Source organism: Schistocerca piceifrons, chromosome 10, assembly GCF_021461385.2.
Source record: "Schistocerca piceifrons isolate TAMUIC-IGC-003096 chromosome 10, iqSchPice1.1, whole genome shotgun sequence".
NCBI lineage: Eukaryota > Metazoa > Arthropoda > Insecta > Orthoptera > Acrididae > Schistocerca > Schistocerca piceifrons.
Window position 1 is genome coordinate 108,202,728 of NC_060147.1, and position 23,178 is coordinate 108,225,905.

Genomic DNA, 23,178 nt, shown 5'->3' on the forward strand with positions numbered 1-23,178 from the left:
AATGTCATTCTAGTTTCTCACATGTTTGAACACTTGTTCCTGGACTGGTGACTGCTGGTTTAGAACACTATTAGTAGCCCCCCAGCTGTCTTATCCACCCGATAATACTGTTCCTGTCAGGTACAGCCAAATGGCAACCATTACCCTTCCATCGCAACGCTCACTAACCCATCATGAGGAACCAGTTCCACTGCTGTAATGCACATTTACACAGACAACCACTCCACAACATACTAATTGCCAGATTCCCTTCTATTTGGTGACATGCACACAAGTACCATTTGATGCACATTTGGTCACCATTTCGTAATGGAACTGGTAGATAAGATATGTACCATCCTGCACAAGCACACAGTGTTTCAAAGCTCAAGTTTAGTCCCAACCTGACACCACTATTACTCTACAACTGGCAGAATGTCAGTGGCTCAGACATCCCCACTACATTTCCAACAGTGGCTCTCGTCACTAAGCGACAGAGCCCCTTCTCACCTTGAAGAACTTGTAGAGGATACCCTCAGTGTCACTGTCGGCACCGGCGTCGGCCTTCGGACCTTGCACCCAGCAGCAGACATCGAGGCGGTTGGCGCGCTGGCGCAGTGTGTCCAATGACAACAGGCTCACGAAGCATGTCACCTGCAGCAGGAAGTCCACCAGCAGTGCCATGCCCGCATACAGCGCGAACGCCCGCACTGCCGGCATGTCCGACAGTGCACCCAGGAAGAAGCAGCACGACTCCGACACTGACGTCAGCAACATCGATGGGCCCACCTGCCAGGCAGCAGGTACACTTGTTATTAATTGTGTGTTAGCCATAGCGTCTCTTCTTGGCAAAACCAAGACATTGAAATACATCAATAATTTAATAAAGTACAGGAGTTTTGTTATTTGAGCAGCAAAATAACTGATGATGGCAGAAGTACGGAGACTATAAAATGCAAACTAGCTATAGTGTGGAAAATATTTCTGCAATAGGAATGTTTTACCATAAATTTAAGTATTACAAAATATTTTCTGAATCTTTTTGCCCTTGTAGTGTTGTACAGAAGCTAAACTTAACAACAAGCAGTTCAAATGAGAAAAGAATACTACAAGCTTTTGAAACGAGAGGCTCAAGAATAGATGGATAGACAGACTAACTAATGTAGGTGTACTTAACTAAATCAGCACAAAAAAATGTATGCCACAATTTAACTAGAGAAAGAGACTGGCTGATACTGCATCCACAGGCACCAAGGAATTGTCTAGTTGGAAATTGGTGGGGGAAAAACCTGCACAAGGCACACGGCACGAATATGTAAGCAGGTGCATATGGATATGGGTTGGAGTAGTTACTCAGAAGTGAAGAGGCTTTCATAGTATAGATTAGCACTGCGAGCTGCAGGGAACTTGTCTTCAGACTGACGACAGCACAGCAACAACTGTCATATCAACAGCTTATTTACTTTGACAATGTATATTGGCAATAAAATATGACAAAGTTTGATGGAGGGTGGACATTATCATCATATGAAAACATTTTTTTAGTTGTTACATGAAAAACTTCTGGAGCAACAGTGATACATAACAAACCACGTAATTACAGCTACCATTAATATAAGCAATAAGAACAATCAGCTCTTTCATATATTTTTAATTTTTATCAGTTTAATAAATACACAGTCATACTTTTTTACTTTGGAGTAAATTTATTGTGCTGTTCCTTTTTATTAAAAAGAGACATGAAGCTTTTACTTATTCCTCTATTCCCACCTAATAGAACAATAGAACAATCCAAACCTATGAATTCTTTGGCAATTTTCTACCATGTGAAAACATTTTCTTCAGCATATCTTGGGGTCTGCAAGCACCTAAATATGTGCTTTTATCACCATTACATTATCTTTCGACCACTTATTTACACAACTCACGTCAACAGCAGAAGCACTCACTAAATCGCACATAAAAAGGTGACAAATGTATTCTGTGTTGCTAGGGGTGATGTGGTGAACATGCCAAGTTCCTTTGATGGTTTGTTGAAAGATTAACCACTCGCAGAATAGAAGCAAGCACCATTAAATGCAAACTGAACATTACCAAATGTAGTTTGGTCCCATTCACCTACCATTTACACCATACAATTTCTCATTCACTTTTGATCACTCCGAGGTAAAACAGACTTAATAATTACTTTTTGAAACTGTGAACACCACATTAACAGACCTTGTAATAAATTACACTACCAGAACATTAAAAGGTCTGGATACCTTGTTTAGTTGAGGATAGTCAACCACACAATTGTGACAAACTGCACATACCTGTCCCAAAATGCGCCCGATGTGTTCCGCATGCGACTCGTATGGCTGGCGCCCCTCGCGCTGGTGTGTCTGCACAAGGATGAAGATATTGTCCACTCCCACAGCCAGCACCAGGAAGGGGATCACCTCGATGATGATCAGTGTGGCAGGAACCCCGACGAAGCCAAACAACCCCACTGAGCACACCACTGATGCCAGTACGATCACCACACCGCCCAGACCCAGGGTTATCTGCAGCACCAAAGTGTTTACAAGTAGCACAGTCCTGGCAGATACAACTCCTCCAGAAATACCAAAAACAGTTATTCCTAAATCAAGTGCCTCACTTCCCCTTACACAATGAGACGTCACTGAGTGAGGATGTAACCAAGAGACTGATGTGAATGTTTCATGAAGCACCACCCATTATATTTTTGTTTCTCAGTTGACAGTTTCGCTTTTCAGGATTTTGTCATGGCCATTTTGTTGCAACGAAATTATGTTGAAGCAGCTTTATTCTTTTTTTATACACAATTTATTTAGCAACTTTCATTTTGTGATTTTGTCTAATAACTTGCAACTTTTATCAGTGTTGGGTTTATAGTTGGAGAAACACAGGTCTGAAATTTACCAAAAATTTACTAATCCATACATACATTAATTACAATTTGAAATATAGTTCATTTCTCTACAAAAGATCAGATTTCCACAACTGCTGTTTTCCCCATACTGCCAACAACTATCCAGTAAAGTTTCCTATGCCTATCTATTTCAGAGCTAAGGTCCTACAACTTGTTGGACAGCAGCCTTAAATGCGTTCAATAAGCCTTTAATGAAAAAGGCAACTTTAAGGTTAGTCTTTAATTTTAATCCATTCAGAACCATACAAAAAGAAAAAAATTAAATTAAAAAATTACATAAAGCAAATGGCTGCAAAATGTTAGAGACTTCTTATGAAAAGTATTCTCGAATTTTTCTGGTCCAAGGTTTAGCGGAACAACCACACAATAACTGCAGGTAAGGCAGATAGATTCATTGAAAAAATTTTCAGCAACTGTTACAAAACCCTCACACAATCAAAACTTTAATGTTTATCTGCAAATATGCGATCCATACCAGATAGAAGCTCCAAAGAAGAACAGCATTTTTTGTTATGGTTTTGTTCAGTAAGCGAGAAAGCATAATAGAAGCTTAGCCAAGCTCAGTGTCTGACACTGTAAGAAAGGACGTTACAAGTTCAAAGAGGTTGCATTCCTAGAAGAGCCAATTGATTTATTGCTTCCTAACATATCTTGCAAAAGACCATAATGGTGGAAGAGAGACTAGTGCTTATACAGATGCTTACCAACAATCTTTCTCCCCAGAAACCATTTCAATCTGGAACAGGAAAGAGTGGAAGCCACAGTGGTAGACAAGTACCCTCCACTGCACACCGTAAGGTAGCTTGCAAAGTATGGACAACAGAAAAAATCTACAATTTGTCTGATCATCTACAAATACGTGGCAAGCAAAAGCTGTTTTAGCTATTTTGTGCAGTAACAAACTGCCTTTATAACAGCCTCAACTTCATCTGTATACAAAGTTTGAAGAAAATCTGATGTACACAAAGGAGACCATTAGAACCCATTAGAAGCAACTACCTAACAAGAATGACTTTCCTCTTTTTAACAATGTGGAAAGACACTAAAATGTGATTTTCACACAGATGTCACATCCTCCCCCAACTGACAACACAACATGCTGTGTTACTAACCTTGCTATCAACGAGTAGCCGGGCGCAAGAGTTCATCTGGCCCAGTGATATGGCAATGTACCCAAACATGATGATGTAGCTGACAAAGATGGTGATGACGTCTGAATGAGACCCACGCTCCAGCTCGTCTTCTATGGACCGCTCAGAGGTAAAAGCGACATCCATAAATTCCGGCTTTGATGTGGCGGTCCAGTTCTGCATGAAAGCAATGAAGCGACGCTCCCAGTCCAGTGCTGGCCCCAGCAGGGTCTTGTTGTGGTGGTTCCGGACCAGGAAGGTCAGGATCGCTGCTGTGGCACGCTCATAGTTCAGCGAGCTACTCTCCCCCGTCCGGGCACCGAAGCCACCGAACACTATTCCCGGTTCTATGGGGCCTCCGTAGGGGGCCAAACACTGATCTGGGTCGTACGGGTTCTGCGTGCACATCTTTATGTGATCCATATAGTTCACTTCGAAGCCCTCTATGTCCTCGTCGACTTCTTCAAACTTCTCCTCGTCATCTTGGAAGTACCTAAAAAATTATTGACAGGCATTAGCTACAGCAATAAAAAAGGACTTAAAAATTGGTTTTAACGACAACCTAGTTTTGCCACATTGACAAATACATCCATTCAAAGAGAGTAACCAAAGTTTACCTTTCCTACTGAACAATAAAATTAGACGAAGACTTCTAGGAAAATAGTATGTGATGTACTGAGTATTTTAATTTCATTTTTATTCATTTATTTTTGTACACAAGATAAAAGACCGAAGCATAATTCAATAAGTGGAGTAAATATTACACTGTGGACCTCCCTTGCATTGTTTGTGGTGTATGTACGATATGTACATAATATGCGTCAAAATACTTATTGGAGACTTGTCCGTGTACTTTGCAATTTACGTTTTTATGTTTGGAAGTGTGCTAAATATAGCAAAGCATGTTTAAATAAGGTGTGGACAAACATTAGGCTAGCCAACAAGTCAATCTGTTACCATAAACCTTATTTGGCTTTAGTTTTGTTGGCATCACCATCAACCAAATTATCACCTTCTGACCTAACCTAGACCTCAAGCTCTGCTACCGATCTGTTTGTCACCACAAATAAGATATCTGGGGGAAGAAAAAAAAAAACAACATTAAATGTAAGTTTAAATTTATGTAGGTTGTAGTAGTCATGTAAGGATGAAGAGTTTATAATCAAGCTGTTCATAGAATGTCCCTGACAGCCGGCAACTTACCAGTGCTACTATGCAGTTGTTTGTTGTTACACTGTGTTCATTGCCTGACTACGAACGTCGCACCCAAAACTTGTACAGCCACTGCAATTCTGTACTACCGAAGTGTACAAGGTCACTGATAACCTCGGGAGACTGGAACATACTCTCTTCATAATTAAAAAGAAAATGTTTTGGAATGTATGTTCAGATAAAGTAAAGATTACAATGTTTCAGTATTGCAATACATATTTTAATGCATATGTCACGATCCCTATCGTCACTCCTGCTGCTGTTATCTTCTAATCTCTTCCAAGATGTGCCAACCGTGTGGAAAAATACTGGTGCGAGTTTTGGGCGCAATACAGCCCAAAGTCTCATGCATTAAAATTTCCATGTTATTTTATTTAAAAACTATGTTCAATTGAATAGCGTGATATGGTGCACTGCACCCTCTTGAAAATTCCCGAGCTCTGTCACTTTAGCAGCATGTACTCTGGTTTTTCCTTTCATCAAAAGAGCAGCAGTTGGTTTCAGTAGACACAGATCTCCACACCCCCCCTCCCCCTCTCTCACCCACTCACTCGCTCACTATCTAATAGAGGGAAACATTCCACGCGGGAAAAATATATCTAAAAACAAAGATGATGTGACTTACCGAACGAAAGCGCTGGCAGGTCGATAGACACACAAACAAACACAAACATACACACAAAATTCTAGCTTTCACAACAAACGGTTGCTTCGTCAGGAAAGAGGGAAAGACGAAAGGAAGTGGGTTTTAAGGGAGAGGGTAAGGAGTCATTCCAATCCCGGGAGCGGAAAGACTTACCTTAGGGGGAAAAAAGGACGGGTATACACTCGCACACACACACACACACACACACACACACACACACACATGTCCATCCACACATATACAGACACAAGCGCGCGCGCGCAGCGGATACATTGGGTACGCCTGTACCACCACATACAACAGCGACTGTTAACCATCCGTTACCATGGGTAAACGAATCATTGATGTCGATGCTGAAGTTCAGTCTGCAACCACAAAAGACTGCAGGTCCATCCAATAGAGAGTGTGCAGCGACAGATTTGATGGTATTCTTCTTCTTGTCGGCGGCAGATGTGGTCATTTCCACGTCTTCAATTGTTTTGTATATTGTCTGTCTTGCACGGCGACGGTATCTTCTGTATGGCATCTTGGCAGTGTTCAATGCAGTTGCCTATAATAATGTATCCGGACTGGTTGCAGACTGAACTTCAGCATCGACATCAATGATTCGTTTACCCATGGTAACGTATGGTTAACAGTCGCTGTTGTACGTGGTGGTACAGGCGTACCCAATGTATCCGGACTGGAAAGCTTCGTTGATCGTGACATTATAGCCTATCGAACATATCATATCACCGAAAATGCTAATAAAGACTTTGGCAAATCAACATATATGTCACCCTCACCCTTTTCCTTGTATACACGTAGTAGACGTAAGATATCAGTTAATGAAACTGTTTTTATATGGATTAAAGATAAAGGTACTTGTGAATATGTTAAATTTGTAGGAGATTGTACATTGTATTTTCACAAATAAATTGATCTGTAGCGTAGCTTAAAAACGGACAAGGGTACATCTAGGATCTGTCGACATAGAGTATGCAATAGCATGTTACGTCAGCTCTCTGAGCGCTTGACCTTTGACCCCGCCGATGAGGCGGCGTTACGCAATCTTGGCAGCGCGCCAGCCCTGACTGACTGATGAACAGCGGACGCGAGCACCTAGTGAGGCTAGTGCTCGCGTCCGGGATAACTCTCGGCTGGCACTGTGAAATATTCTAAGTCCCTTATCTGTCGCCGCGCCAGTGCGCGGCTATATGAGCGAGCGCTGCCCGCGGAGCGGATCATTCGCGCTGCTGCTGCTGCTGCTGCTGCACAGGCAACTGCATTGAACGCTGCCAAGATGCCATACAGAAGATACCGTCGCCGTGCAAGAGAGACAATATACAAAACAATTGAAGACGTGGAAATGACCACATCTGCCGCCGACAAGAAGAAGAATACCATCAAATCTGTCGCTGCACACTCTCTATTGGATGGACCTGCAGTCTTTTGTGGTTGCAGACTGAACTTCAGCATCGACATCAATGATTCGTTTACCCATGGTAACGGATGGTTAACAGTCGCTGTTGTACGTGGTGGTACAGGCGTACCCAATGTATCCGTACCGCGAGCGCGAGTATACCCGTCCTTTTTTCCCCCCTTAAGGTAAGTCTTTCCGCTCCCGGGATTGGAATGACTCCTTACCCTCTCCCTTAAAACCCACTTCCTTTCGTCTTTCCCTCTTTCCTGACGAAGCAACCGTTTGTTGTGAAAGCTAGAATTTTGTGTGTATGTTTGTGTGTCTATCGACCTGCCAGCGCTTTTGTTTGGTAAGTCACATCATCTTTGTTTTTAGATATATCTATCTATCTATCTATCTCACACACAGAAGTCACCCTAATTTTCAGAGCTGCAGCTACTCTCCTCATTACTTTCTACAAAGGTGGCAGACGACCACTTCTATCCTTCTCTTCCCCAAAATATCATCTTACACTAAGCTCACAAGACTGGCTCTATAAGGTAGTGTCTCTGCCTACTTTCAAGTGGGTTGAAGAGTTCATATCAATATGTTTGAAATTAACATGACATTTTACACCACTCTGTAAACACAAACTGAATCAGTAACTCACGATCCACGACAAATGCTTTGCAGCTACTAAGTATAGCACCATGCACGAAATCGATTTGTCAGGTAGCAATGGGGCCACTATCACCGTGGCAATGTTCACAAAGTTCAGAGCTCTGACTGGTACTAGAGTGTCCCTCCACACACTGTATTCCAGGTGTGTGAACTGTCACGTATATTCTTTCAGCGGCCTATCTGAAGAACGAGTCATACCAGCATCGAGAGCTGCATCCGATCAATCTTCAAACAGCAGATAACAACGTCACATACGAGGTGTGGTCAAAAAGACATGGGAATTTTTATAATTTCACAGGACTTATACATCCAACTTTCATTTTTTTAAATCTTGTTGGTACACATATTCCTGATGTATGTTTGCATTTTCAGTTGTTTTGACAATTTAGTTTATTGCTGGCATTCAAAAAGGCTATATGTGTTTTTTAGTGCCCATCGAATTTTGACTTATGTGAAAGATAAATAATTTGCATTAAATTTTGCTTGAGAAATGACAGTGCAGCAATGCATGCATAATGCTGACTGGCTTCTGGCACGTCTACTGTGAGTACGACAACAGTTTTTCAAAGAGGAGTCATGACAACTTTGAAGACAACCACCTTGATGCTCTAGCACATTAGTTACTGATGACAGTTTGGGAGAAGTAAAAAACTGTTCTGGAAAATCAATGAATCACCATCAGAGAGGTTTCTAATGTCAGCATAGCCTTTGGCTAAAGTCCACCACTTTTTTTTTTTTTTTTTTTTTCCTCCAGATGTTTTGGACATGAAACATGTAGCAGCAAAGTTTGTTCCAAAATTGTTGAATTTCGACCAGGAATTGCTGACTCAATTCAACAATGATCCAAAACTTGTAAAGAAGGTTATAATATGTAACGTAACATGGGTATGATGTCAAACCAGAGGCCCAACAGTCTCAATCTAATGGAAACTGCCTGAATGGCCAAAACTGGTTGGTTGGTTGGTTGGTTGTTTGAGGTTAAAGGGACCAAACAGCAAGGTCATCAGTCCCTTGTTTCAAATAGACTCCATTCTGCTAACGGGACATCTCAGTATAGTCAGAAAAATAAAACGGATAAAGGGGAAACGTAAAAGGGCAGTCACGTTGTCATTAGTAAAAACAAATGAGGGAAGTTGGCAAGAGAACGAACCCAACACTATGCTGAAACAGCATAGGCAAGACCACCTGTGACTTAAAAGGTACAACTGCTATAATGCAGAAAGTATGTATGGGAATAGAAAAACTAACCAAGCCTTAAAAAGAAGGGGTAAAAACAGAGTAAAAGGGAAAGAAAAGAGGATTCCGGTCAGGGAGGTGAATCGGGAATCTCTGAACACTGCCTACAGTGGGAGACACCCAAACACTCACCGCCCTGCCCCAACACCAGAGGGAGATTAAAAACTTTAAAACTGAGAATAAAAACCACTCTCCCGGAGGAAACCTAGAACCAGAGAGACCATCCGGGAATCGTCAGCCAACATCAAAGGTAAAGTGTGGGGGAGTCTGTACTTAGCACGCAGAGCCAAAAGAAGGGGGCATTCAACCAAAATGTGGGCCACTGACTGGAAGGCTCCACAACCACATAGCGGGGGTGGCTCATCACGCAAAAGGAAACCATGGGTCAGCCTGGTATGGCCAATGCGGAGACGACACAGTGTGGTCGAGTCCTTGCGGGAGAGGCTAAAGGAAGAACGCCATGGGCCTGTATTCACCTTAATGGCACGAAGTTTATTAGACAGTGGAGTAGCCTCCCAAGAATTGGCCCATGACTGTGCAAAGTGGGATTTGATGTGAAGCCGTAAATCCGCTGCAGGAGGGGTTACAGAAAACGGGGGGTAAGTAACTGCTCCCCCAGCCAAACGATCAGCGAGCTCATTACCCGGGATACCCACATGGCCCGGGACCCATAAGAAGTCAATGGAACAAGCAGCACGGTGAAGATCAGCGAGATGGTCATGGATGGCAGAGACCAAGGGATGGCGCGAAAAACACCGGTCAATAGCAAGAAGGCCACTCATCGAGTCCGTACATAACAAAACGCGGTTGTGTTGGGATTGTTTAATAAAGGTAAGGGCCCGGGAAATTGCCATCAATTCCGCAGTAAACACCCCACATGAGGGTGGCAGTAGATGATTTTCCGTTCCAACGAAGGACGTGAAGGCATACCCAACATGATCAGCAGATTTAGAGCCATCAGTGTAAAAAACAACAGCATCCCGAAACTCCCATAAAATTTGGCGGAAAAAGGAACAGAACACCACCGGGGGGGATGGAATCTTTCGGACCGCGGCGGAGATCCATCCGAATTCGAGGCCGAGGAACTAACCAAGGAGGGGTGGAGGGGAGGGAGCGAGGAAGACAGGACAAAGAAGGAAGCCGAAAATCACGGGTAAGACACGCAAGGCGCAGCCCAACCGGTAAACCCGCCCGAGGGCGGGAGTCAGGCGGGCGACGTCCATGGTCTGGGAATAGGATAGAATAGGAAGGATGAGCGGGAGAAGAACGGATAGTAAGGGCATAAGACACCAGAAGCTGGGACCGCCGAACAGAAAGGGGGGGGGATCCCAGCTTCAACCAGGAGACTATCAACAGGGCTAGTAGGGAAGGCACCGGTGGCCAAACGGATACCACGATGGTGGACTGGATCCAGCACGTGCAGCGTGGAAGGAGCAGCTGAACCATAAACTTGACAACCATAGTCCAAACGTGACAGAACTAGAGCACGATAAAGACGGAGGAGGAGGGAACGGTCCGCACCCCAGGAGGAGTGGGCAAGGAAGCGAAGGACATTGAGTTTACGGAAACATCCTACCTTCAGGAGTCTGATATGGGGCAGCCAAGTGAGCTTGTTGTCGAAAAGAAGACCTAGGAAACGAAACTGTGGAATCACAGGCAATCTTTGTGCAGCGAGATAGAGCTCTGGATCAGGGTGGACCGTAGTACGGCGACAGAAGTGGACCACCCGCGATTTTAAAGGAGAGAATTGAAACCCGTGGGAGAGGGTCCATGCAGAGGCACGCCGTATAGCCACCTGGAGCTGTCGTTCTGCAGATGGCATCGAGGAGGAACTAACCCAAATGCAGAAATCATCCACATACAGGGCAGGGGCGACCAAGCCAGAGGCCACAAGTCCATCGATAGCAATGAGGAAAAGAAGGACACTCAAGACAGAACCCTGTGGGATGCCCGTCTCCTGGGTCCGTGGAGAACTAAAAGCAGTACCAACTCGAACTCTGAATGACCGATGGATCAGGAACTGGCGGATAAAAATCGGGAGTGGGCCCCGAAGACCCCAGTGATGAAGGGTTAGTAAGATGTGATGGCGCCAGGCCGTGTCATAGGCCTTGCGAAGGTCAAAAAACACTGCAACCAAATGGCGGCGCTGGGAAAAAGCCTGCCGAACTGCGGATTCCAAGCGAAGCAAATGATCGATTGGAGATCGTCCCTCTCGAAAGCCACACTGGTAAGGGGACAATAGATCCCGAGATTCGAGGACCCAAGTGAGCCGACGGGCTACCAGCCGTTCAAGTAACTTACAACCAACATTGGTCAAACTAATTGGCCGATAGCTGTCAACAGATAGGGGGTTCTGACCAGGCTTAAGGACAGGAACCACAATGCTATCCCTCCACTGAGAAGGGAAGTCACCCTGGAGCCAGATACGGTTAAACACCCGAAGAAGATGGTGCCGTTGTGGAGCACTGAGATGTTGAAGCAGCTGGTTATGAATGGAATCTGGGCCAGGAGCCGTATCATGAGAAGCAGATAGAGCAGAAAGAAATTCCCATTCAGTGAAAGGTTCGTTGTAAGATTCTGACTCACAAGTGGTGAAACATAAGGTGACAGCTTCAGCCTGCTGTTTTTGATGAAGGAAAGCAGCTGGATAGGAGGCCGACGCTGATGCCACTGCAAAATGGGTCGCAAGATGTTCTGCAAGAACTAATGGGTCCGTACAAATGCCATCTGGGAGGTGAAGGCCTGGGAGGGTGGACTGCCGATGGCAACCTTGGAGAGAGCGAAGTGTAGCCCATACCCGTGACAGAGGGACAGTGGAACCAAGGGAAGAAACGAATCGTTCCCAACATATCCGCTTGCTCTGTTTGATTAAATAACGGGCTTTAGCGCGAAGGCGCTTAAAGGTAGAAAGGCTGGCTACAGATGGGTGCCTCTTAAAGTGTTGCAAAGCTCGACGGCGATCACGGATGGCAATGGCAATGGCCGTACTCCACCACGGGACTTGCCGACGACGAAATTGTCCAGATGAGCGCGGGACAGCAAGGTTAGCAGCGCGAACAATCGCGTCAGACACGTCATCAATACAACCCGACAAAGAGGGAGAAAACTCGACCTGTGCAGTATATAGAGGCCAATCGGCGCGGTGGAAAGACCAACGAGGTAACCTCTCCATCGGGGAGCGGGAAGGGAGCGTGATAATCAACGGGAAATGGTCACTATCACAAAGGTCGTCGTGTGGCGACCAGTGTAATGAAGGGAGGAGAGAGGGAGAAGAAAGAGAAAGATCAATGGCAGAAAAGGTACCATGACCAGCACTGAAATGAGTAGGGGAGCCATCATTAAGAAGGCACAGGTCGTGGTCTGCAATAAATTGGTCGATAAGAAGACCTCGTCTAGATGGAAAGGCACTGCCCCACAAAGGATGATGAGCATTAAAATCCCCAAGGAGGAGGAAGGGAGGAGGAAGTTGCTGAAGAAGGGTGGTTAAGGCAGCAGGTGTAAGAGTCCTGTCAGGAGGGAGATAAAGATTGCATACTGTGACTGCAGAGTCTAAGTGGACCCTAACAGCAACTGCTTCCAATGTAGTTTGGAGAGGAATCCACGTGCTAGCAATGTCTGTACGGACCAACGTACAAACGCCACCAGAAGCCCGCAAGGGTCCGACCCGATTTCGACAGAAAACACGGAACCCACGGAGGGTCGGTGAGTGAGCATCAGTAAAATGAGATTCCTGGAGAACCACACAAGCTGCTGAGTAGGACGAAAGAAGGGATTTCAATTCCGGAAGGTGACGATAGTAGCCATTACAATTCCATTGGAGAACCACAGAACGATGGTTTAAATGAGGGCTGAACACGCTAAATCCAGTCATACCGCCGGGTCCCCACCCGTCACCGACAAGGAGGGGGCGACATCCATAAACGACAGGTCAGAATCCGGTTGTGAAGCCGGGGAAGGGACCTCCGGTGACACCAGAGGCTCTTTGTCCCGGGACTTATGTTTCTTCTTCTTTTCAGGCTGAGATCGAGGAGGGCTGTGTGGCATAATGGAGCCAGCTGCAGCAAGATCAGGAACAGAAAGAGACCGGGCGACCTGGGGGCTGATAGACCGCGGCTCTCGCGGTCGCCGCGCTGCAGCAGACCTTTGACCTGGAAGGTGCCGGGAAGGGGCATCCCGGGAGAGGCGCCCTTGACCGGCAGACGCCGAAGGAGTGGGACACTTCTCCGGCTGGGGAGGGGGAGCGGCGCCCAGAGGAGAAGGTGTGGGAGCCGCAGGGGAGGGGGGGAAGGAGAGGGGTCCGGGACGGGGGTAAGGAAGGGGGAGGAAGGGATGAAGATGTAACCAAGGCGTAACTAGATGTCATGGACACAGGGTGCAATCGTGCATATTTCTTACGGGCCTCTGTGTAGCTTAAACGATCAAGAGACTTATACTCCTGTATCTTTTTTTCTTTCTTATAGACTGGGCAATCTGCTGAACGTGGAGAATGACTACCATGACAATTTACACATACAGGAGGGGGAACACAGGGACTCCCCTCATGGAGTGGACGTCCACAGTCACCACAGAGAGGGTCCTGGGTACAGCGAGAAGACATGTGGCCAAAACGCAAGCACTTAAAACACCGCATAGGAGGTGGGATGTACGGCTTCACATCACAGCGATAGACCATAATCTTAACTTTCTCAGGAAGGGTATCCCCTTCAAAGGCCAGGATAAAGGCACCAGTATCAATACGATTATCTTTAGGACCCTTCTGAACACGCCGAACAAAGTGAACACCCCGCCGTCCGAGATTGTCCCGAAGTTCCTCATCAGTTTGAAGGATGAGGTCTCTGTGAAAAATCACACCTTGTACCATATTGAGAGACTGGTGAGGGGTAATGGACACGGGAATTGTGCCAAGATGGGTACAGGCACGAAGGGCCGCAGATTGGGCAGCCGAAGCAGTTTTTATCAGTAACGAACCCGACCGCATCTTGCTCAGGGAGTCCACTTCGCCGAACTTGTCTTCAATGTGTTCCACAAAGAATAAAGGTTTGACACTGGTGAAAGTATCTCCATCAGTCCTGGTGCAAACTAGATAACGGGGGAAAGGTTTTGCCCCTAGACGACGGGCCTGACCCTCCTCCCAGGGGGTAGCCACGGAAGGGAAGGCCGAAGGGGCAAGAGAAGCAGCACTTGAGGAATCAGTACCACGCAGAGAGACGGCCGCAGAAGAGCGGCCAGAGGTTTGGACCCTTATGCGTTTCATCTGCATAGCGTCCGCCCTGATACCACCCACTCCGATCAGGGGCTCTCCTCACGGGCACCACCCAGCCACAGCAAGGGCCGTCTGGCACGGCGGCCATTGCCGGGAGTTCCGATGCTCCAGGATGACGAGCAACCACTCCAAGGCATGCATGAGGAGGTCACAGCTCAGGTATCAGAAGTGTGATCCCTGTGTGTTCAGGGGGCTCAACCAAAAGGGTACATAGCGACCCCACCACACGGGCTGGCTACCGTGCTGGCTATGCACCCTAGCATCAGACAACGACGTAGAAGAAAAGGTGGAATATACTAGGAGGGCACACGTCGGAGACACTAGGTAAGGTGCTCTTCCCCAAATGGCTCACACTACGGAAGAGAAATTTTGGAATGGAGGTCAAACCCCAGAGGGGGACCAAGGAATGCCAAAAGGAGTAGATGATGACGCAACAAAGCCAGAGTGTAAAACCAACAGAACCAGGAGGATAGCGGGGGCCAACATAAGCAAGGACACCAATAGAGGGAGAGGAGAGGGTGAGGGGAAAGGGGTATGGAGGGGAAAGGAGGGGAAGGGAAAGGAAATGCAGCCCGGGAGAGAAAGAAGGCTGCAATGGCTCGGGGCCCCGTGCTCGCCACGCACGTATCCACGAAAGAGTTGTGGACCCCCTGGGGGGGGGCCAAAACTGAAAAAGTTTGAGAAGTTTAATCACATTTGAAAGTTGTTCTCACACTCTTCTTTGATTACAATGGGATAGTACATCACGAGTTCCTGCCTTATGGCTGTACAATCAATAAGGAATACTGCCTGGTACTTATGCACTGGTTGCGTGAAGCACTCTGAAGAAAATGGCCAGAACTGTGGCAAAACTAACCACGGAAACTGCATCACGATAATGCTCCTGCTCACAGCTCAGTGCCTATTCATGATTTTTTGGCAAACAAAAATGCTGTGTTGCCTCAGCCACCGTAATTGTTCGACATCACCCCCTGCAACTTCTTTCTATTCCTGAGCTGACAACCACGAAAGAACGTCATTTTGCCACCACAGATGACATAAAAATACAATTGTCGAAGGAGTGGAATTCCATAATAAAAAGGGAGTTCCAGAAGTGCTTCGAAGATTGGGAAAAGCAGTGGCATAAGTTCATTATATGTGAGTGGGATTACTTTGAAGGTGACAAAGTAGCAATTGAATACAGGACATTCTTTAAGAAAAACAAAAATTTCTGTTACTCTGTTCTGGTATGCCACAGAAGCAGAATAGACATAAATGGTGGACTTTCAGCCCAGGCACTCACCCCCAGACACTCTGCACGATACACTGCGACGTGTGGGTGGCCGGCTTCCCTGCCTCTGTCAGGGGGGCATAGCAGATCTTCTCCAGGCCCTGCCCCTCATCTTGACCTAGCTGAGTTATCTGCTGCTGCAGCTGGCGCAGTGCCAACAGGAACTCCCGGTGGAATATTGGCCCAAACTCAATGGGGCCGTTCGAAGTGTTGTGCACGATGCTGGGCAGGCCCGTCGCATGCACGATAATCTGCTCGGTCCGGTAGAACGGTTCGAATGCCGCATCGTAGAACTCCCTCTCCACACGGGAGCGGCTCGTTGGGGACGCCCACAACTCCACTGGATCTGTTGTAACCTACACAAATGAAAAAAGAGAAATTAGTTTCAAAACTAAGGTTTTTAGTTCTGACAGGCCAAAATTAATGACATAATAGCAAAAGAAACAACAAAAAAATTCAGAATGCAGAATTTACACTATAGGAAGAGTAGACACAAAACTGATTATTGTTGTTCTGTCTTTGATGCTACAAGGTTGGATTAATAGACACAGATGTTTTGTGATCTGTCAAGTGCTTTTGAGTGTGGTAATCACAGAATTATTCTAGATAAGCCAAAGTATTGTGGGACAAGAAATAAATGGTTTTATTCATATTTAACGGGAAGTCAGCTCGGGTTTAAATAAACTCTACACATAATGCGCAAAAACCAACAGATTCCTCTAATTGGGTCACGTGGGGTTCACTCTGGGGTCCCTTAGTGTTCTTAATATATACACTACTGACCATTAAAATCGCTACACCAAGACAAATTGCAGATCATACACGGGTATTCATTGGACAAATATATTATACTAAAACTGACATGTGATTACATTTTCACGCAATTTGGGTGCGTAGATCCTGAGAAATCAATACCCAGAACAACCACCTCTGACCGTAATAACAGCCTTGATATGCCTGGGCATTGAGTCAAACGGAGCTTGGATGGCATGTACAGGTACAGCTGCCCATGCAGCTTCAACACAATACCACAGTTGATCAAGAGCAGTGACTGGCGTATTGTGACAAGCCAGTTGCTCGGCCACCATTGATGAAGAAGTTTTCAATTGGTGAGAGATCTGGAGAATGTGCTGGTCAGGGCAGCAGTCGAACATTTCCTGTATTCAGAAAGGCCTGTACAGGACCTGCAACATGCGGTCATGCATTATCCTGCTGAAATGTAGGGTTTCGCAGGGATCGAATGAAGGGTAGAGCCACGTGTCTTAACACATCTGAAATGTAACGTCCACTGTTCAAAGTGCCGTTAATGCGAACAAGAGGTGACCGTGACGTGTAACCAATGGCACCCCATACCATCACGCCGGGTGATAAACCAGTATGGTGATGACGAATACACGCTCCCAATGTCGCCAAACACGGATGCGACCATCATGATGCAGTAAAAATAACCTGGATTCATCCAAAAAATGACGTTTTGCCATTTGTGCACCCAAGTTCATCGTTGAGCACACCATCGCAGGCTCTCCTGTCTGTGATGCAGCGTCAAGGGTAACCGCAGCCATGGTCTCCGAGCTGACAGTCCATGCTGCTGCAAATGTTATCGAACTGTTCGTGCAGATGGTTGTTGTCTTGCAAACGTCCCCATCTGTTGTTCGGTGATCGAGACGTGGCTGCACGATCCGTTACAGCCATGCGGATAAGATGCCTGTCATCTCGACTGCTAGTGATACGAGGCCGTTGGGATCCAGCACGGCGTTCTGTATTGCCCTCCTGAACCCACCGATTCCATATTCTACTAACAGTCATTGGATCTCAACCAACACGAGCAACAATGTCACGATACGATAAACTACAATCGTGATAGGGTACCATCTGATCTTTATCAAAGTTGGAAACGTGATGGTATGCATTTCTCCTCCTTAGATGAGGCATCACAACAACGTTTCACCGGGCAATGCCAGTCAAATGCTGTTTGTATATGAGAAATCGATTGGAAACTTTCCTCATGTCAGCACGATGTAGGTGCCGCCACCGGCGCCAACCTTGTGTGAATGCTCTGAAAAGCTAATCATTTGCGTATCACAGCATCTTCTTCCTGTCGTAATAAAATTATAAACAGCCGACCAGTTGCAATGGATAAAGAAGCCTTTACCTAGGTTTCAACAAATTTAAATTTGTCTTCTTCAGAAGGTGGCAATTTTACATTAGTATGAGTCAGTCGGTTGTGAGCTCTGCAACATCCATGTACTAATTTATATTTACGTGACAAACCCTATTTTTAGGGCTATATTTTAATTTTGACAAATGGATCTATGCAGACATTTGTAAAAACGGCGATGATACATCAGTCCATACTAATGTAGAATTGCCACCTCCTAAAGAAGACAAATTTAAATTTGTTGAAACCTAGGTAAAGAATTCTTTATCCATTGCAACTGGTCGGCTGTTTATAATTTTATTACGTGGAACCGTTGCTGTTGTGCAGCTATGTTTAAAATACTGTTCTTCCTGTCGGTTAAATTTCGCATCTGTAGCACGTCATGTTCGTGGTGTAGCAATTTTAATGGCCAGTAGTGTATTAATGACTTACAACTATGTTCACGAAGATGAAAAGCTAGTTCTTTTTGCTGATAATACAAGTATAGTAATCACACTCAACAAACAAGAATTAGCTGAGGAAATTTTAATGTCTCTTAGAAAACCATTAAGTTGTTCTCTGCAAATGGACTGATTAAATTTTGATAAAAGACAGTATTTACATTACAAATGGCATAACACCATTTTTTTAAAACAGACTCTGAAAACGCGTCTGTGGCTAAGGCAGAATATTGAAAATTTTTGGGTGTTTGCATTGATGAGAAATTGAATTGGAAGAAACATAATGATGATCTGCTGAAATGTTTGAGTTCAGCTACCTGCACTATTAGGGTTATTACAAATGTTGGTGGTAAACATATTAGTAAATTAGCTTACTATGCCTATTTTCATTCACTGTTCTCATGCGGCATAATACTATGAGGTAATTCATTATTAAGCGATAAGTATTCATTGCACACAAACTTGTAATCATAGCAACAGCTGGAGCCCACGCGAGATCATCTTGCCGACTTTATTTAAGGAACTCTGAATATTCACAGTAACTTCAGAATATACTCACTTATGAAATTTGTTGTTAATAACCCATTCCAATTCAAAAGCAATAGCAATGTGTGCAGCTACAACACTAATTGAAAGGCTGATCTTCACTTTTCTGGGTGAAAGTTAACTTTGGCACAGTAAAGGGTAAATTACTTGTACTGCCACAAAAGTCTTTGGTCACTTACCAAATAGCGCCAAAAGTCTGACAGGTAGCCAACCAGGATTATAAACATATCTTGAATGACAAATCCTACTCAACAGGTAACTTTTAGATATGAATTACTAATTTTACAATTATTTTAAGAAACTGAATTATGTCACGTGAAGACATCTTTTGTTAAACTGTCACATTCCACGTCACTAAAAAGTGACATTCCTCCTACAAAGGTGCACTACAGACTTCAGTGGCACACAGTGCAAAAGAGGTGTTCTGCATTACAGTGTGGCTTACTGTTGAAATTCTCAGATCGAAAGCAGGTTGATTAATGTAGTTAGTTGGTTGGTTTGTTTAAAGAGGGGGAAGGGACCAAACAGCTAGTTCATCTGTTCCTTGTTCCTATTAAAACAATTCCACAAGGGTGAGACAACACAAAAATGAGAGAAAGGGAAAGCCACAAGAATGACAGAAGGGCAACAAACACAATGGACAAAATAGGACTAGAAAACCACTGAGACACACAAGAAACAGGTAGAAGGGATGAAAACAAGAACAGATGATCATGGCTGGCTGATCATGAGAATAAAAAGGATAAGCCAGCCACTCTGCAACCCTTTAAAACCTCCAGCCTAAAAGCTCTAGGGTGGGGGACACAGAGGTGCAAAGGATATGAGGTAAAACTTAGATAAATGATAAAACCCACCCTCACGTATAAAACACAAAACTAAATCAACCGTTGATACGACATCAGCTAAAATTAATGGTAACGAGTCCAGTAACTGAAGATTATGTCACAGGGCAGCCAAAGTAGGACAGCACAACAGAATATGGGCCACTATCAACCGGGCACTGCACTGACACTGAGGTGGGTCTTCACAGCGCAGGGGAGAGCCTTGGGTCACCCAAGCATCGCCAATGTGGAGCTGGCAGATAACCAGAGTCCCTGCAAGAGGCCCGCATTGAGGACTACCACACATCTGTAGTCTCCTTAATGACACACAGTTTGTTGTGTGTACTGAGGTTACACCATTCCATCTGCCAGAGCCGAAAAATCTAGCGGCGTAAGAACGAATGCAGGTCAGTTACAGGGACGTCGATCTCTAGAAATGTTTTCTGCGAAGCCAGTCTGTCAGCATGTTCATTGCCTGGGATTCTGACACATCCTGGTGTTGAGACAAACACAACTGAACGACTGGACCATTCCAGGGCATAGATGAGCTCCACCAAAGAATGGCGAGGGTAGCAATGGTCGTTAGCTTGTAAGCTGTTCAAGGAGTCACTACAGAGAGTAAACGGCTCATCAGGGCATGAACGGATGTCCTCAAGAGCACCAGATATGGCCGCCATCTATGCAGTGAAAACACTGCAGCCATCTGGCAAGGAGTGGTGTTCAATATGTCCTCTGTGAACATAAGCGAAGCCAATGTGATTGTCAGCCATCGAGCTGTCGGTGTAAACCACTTCAGAGTCCTGGGACATGTCAAGTATCGAGAGGAAGTGACAGCAGAGAGCCACGACGTTAACTGCATCCTTAGGGCCATGCAAAAGGTACGAAGCTTTGGCCTAGGTCTACAGCAAGGAGGTGTACGTGAATGGACCTCGAGTAGAGGTGATAAAGGGAAGGACTCTAGTTCAGACAGAAGGGATCAGACGCGAACGGCAATTGTAAGCCCTGACCTGGGCCACCAATGCAGGAGATGAACTGCGGTGGTCGGGAAAAGGAGACTGTAATTTGGATGCTCAGGAAGCTACAAATGTGTGTGATGTAACTGGTGAGCAGTTGTGCATACCTGATCTATAATGGAATGACTCCAGACCCTACCAGTATGCTGGTCACTGGACTCATCCTAAAAGCTCCTGTCCCTAGTCAAACTCCGCAGTGGCGCACTGGGTCTAGTAACTGCCATGCTAAGGGCGCTGCTGAACCGTAAACCATACTCCCATAGTGAAGGCGGTATTGAACAAGGATTCTGTATAGCTGCCTCACTGTAGAGTGATCTGCATCCTAGTTGGTGTTGCTCAGGCAGAGGAGGGCACTGAAGTGTGTCCAGCACTTAAGGTGATTAAGGTGAGGAAGAAAAGTCAATCGAACATCGAAAACCAGTCTTAAGAATCAATATGCCTCCACTAATGTGAGTGGATCATCATTAAGGTAAAGTTCAGATTCCAGATGAATGGTACGACTCCAACAGAAGTGGGCTAGAGCCCAAGAGCCCTTACTGTGCCTTGTGGATGGCTCCCTGTAGGCACTGCTCAACAACACCAGTACTGGAGGAGCAGTAGGAAATGCAAACGTCATCTGCTTACAGAGAAGGTGAGATGGACAGCCCTACAGCTGCTGCTACAGTGTTAATGGCCACTAGAAATAGAGACACACTACTCAATATGGAGCCTTGCGGGACTCCATTCTCCTGGATATTGGGGGGCAGGGGGGGGGGGGGGGGGGGTTATGGGAGGCACTGGCTTGGACATAAAAATCTGGAGTGGGCTCTGGAGACCCTTCTCATATAAAAGGGCAAGGATATGATGTCACCAGGGCATGTCATAAGCTTTCCTTAAATTGAAAAAGATTGCAAGCAGGTGTTGGCGTCTGGAAAAGACTGTACAGATAACAAACTCGAGGGACACCAGATTATCAGTGGTAGAGCGACCCTGGCAGGAAGTGCCCTGGCATGGAGCCAGTAGACCCTGTGACTCCTGGAGCCAACACACCCGCCAACTTACCGTATGTACTAACAGCCTACAAAGAATGCTGGTGAGGCTGAAGGGCCAGTAGCTATCCACATCAAGTAGGTTTTTACCAGGTTTGAGCACTGGAATGATGGTACTCTCCTGCCATTGCAACAGGAATACACCAGATCTGATTGAAAATGATGAGATGTCGCTGGTAGTCCGACGAGAGATGTTTAATCATCTGACTGTGGATCCGATCTGGACCAGGAGCTGTGTTGGGGCAATGTGCAAGGGCACTGAGGATCTCCCACTCAGTCAATGGAGCGTTATATGGTTCACTGTGACGTGCAGTGAATGAGAGGAGTTCCCTTCCATCCGCTATTTGAGGGTGAGAAAGATTGTGGGGTAATTCTCCAATGCAGAGGCTCGAGCACAGTGCTCAGCAAAGTTCTTGGCAATTGCATTTGTGTCGGTAGACAACACTCCATTGATATTAAGTCCAGGGACACCTGTTGGGGTCTGGTACCCAGACATCTGATCTTCGTCCAGACTCAGGTCTTTCAGTGCTCTGTCAAACTCTTCACGCAGTATCATATCACCCATTTCATCTTCATCCTCTTCCATTTCCGTAATATTGTCCTCAAGAACATCGCCCCTGTATAGACCCTCTATATACTCTTTCCATCATTTTGCTTTCCCTTCTTTGCTTAGAACTGGGTTTCCATCTGAGCTCTTGATATTCATGCAAGTGGTTCTCTTTTCTCCAAAGATCTCTTTAATTTTCCTGTAGGCAGTATCTATCTTACCCCTCGTGAGATAAGCCTCTACATCCTTACATTTGTCCTCTAGCCATCCCTGCTTAGCCATTTTGCACTTCCTGTCGATCTCATTTTTGAGATGTTTGTATTCCTTTTTGCCTGCTTCACTTACTGCATTTTTGTATTTTCTCCTTTCATCAATTAAATTCAATATTTCTTCTGTTACCCAAGGATTTTTACTAGCCCTCTTCCTTTTACCAACTTGATCCTCTGCTGCCACTATCTTAACAAATTAACAGTTACGCGGACCACAGAGTTTGTAAAAAAGGATCGAGACTTCAATCACAGTTCTCAGAGTGAGCTGCTTTGTCGAGAGACTCATTAGTCTCTGAAATCTGACGCTAAAATTGCCATAGAAAAATTTCAAGTGCAATGTTGTCACCCATTAGAGCATCTTAATGTACAAGGCCTCATTAGTTGAATATAGAACTCTCCAACACTTAGCATATTGAGGTCCGTAGAAACCATGGTGGTATCTTATTACTGAAAGACCACTTTTTCCTGTATCAAGGAAATATTTCCCAGCCCTTGCAGGACCTAACTGGGTAATAGGTAGTTTATACAGAAAATATTTAATTTTCTTTAGAGTAACACCAGCTACATTACCTTTTCTCCCAAACTGTGGCTTGCAGACAGCTCTAAATTTTTATTACTAAATA

The 23,178-nt window shown here is 45.3% G+C and overlaps 1 protein-coding gene across 2 annotated transcripts in view; it reads right to left on the bottom strand.

Annotated features, from left to right (window-relative positions):
- LOC124718635 (NPC intracellular cholesterol transporter 1-like) overlaps positions 1-23,178 on the bottom strand; it is a 71,282-nt gene that overhangs the window by 39,812 nt on the left and 8,292 nt on the right. For both annotated transcript variants that reach the window (XM_047244258.1, XM_047244259.1), the window contains exons 2-5: positions 15,746-16,089; positions 4,027-4,537; positions 2,295-2,525; positions 490-768 (exon numbers count right to left, since the gene is read on the bottom strand). In XM_047244258.1, the coding sequence (XP_047100214.1) occupies positions 490-768; positions 2,295-2,525; positions 4,027-4,537; positions 15,746-16,089 (1,365 nt within the window). The remainder of the gene's footprint in view (positions 1-489; positions 769-2,294; positions 2,526-4,026; positions 4,538-15,745; positions 16,090-23,178) is intronic.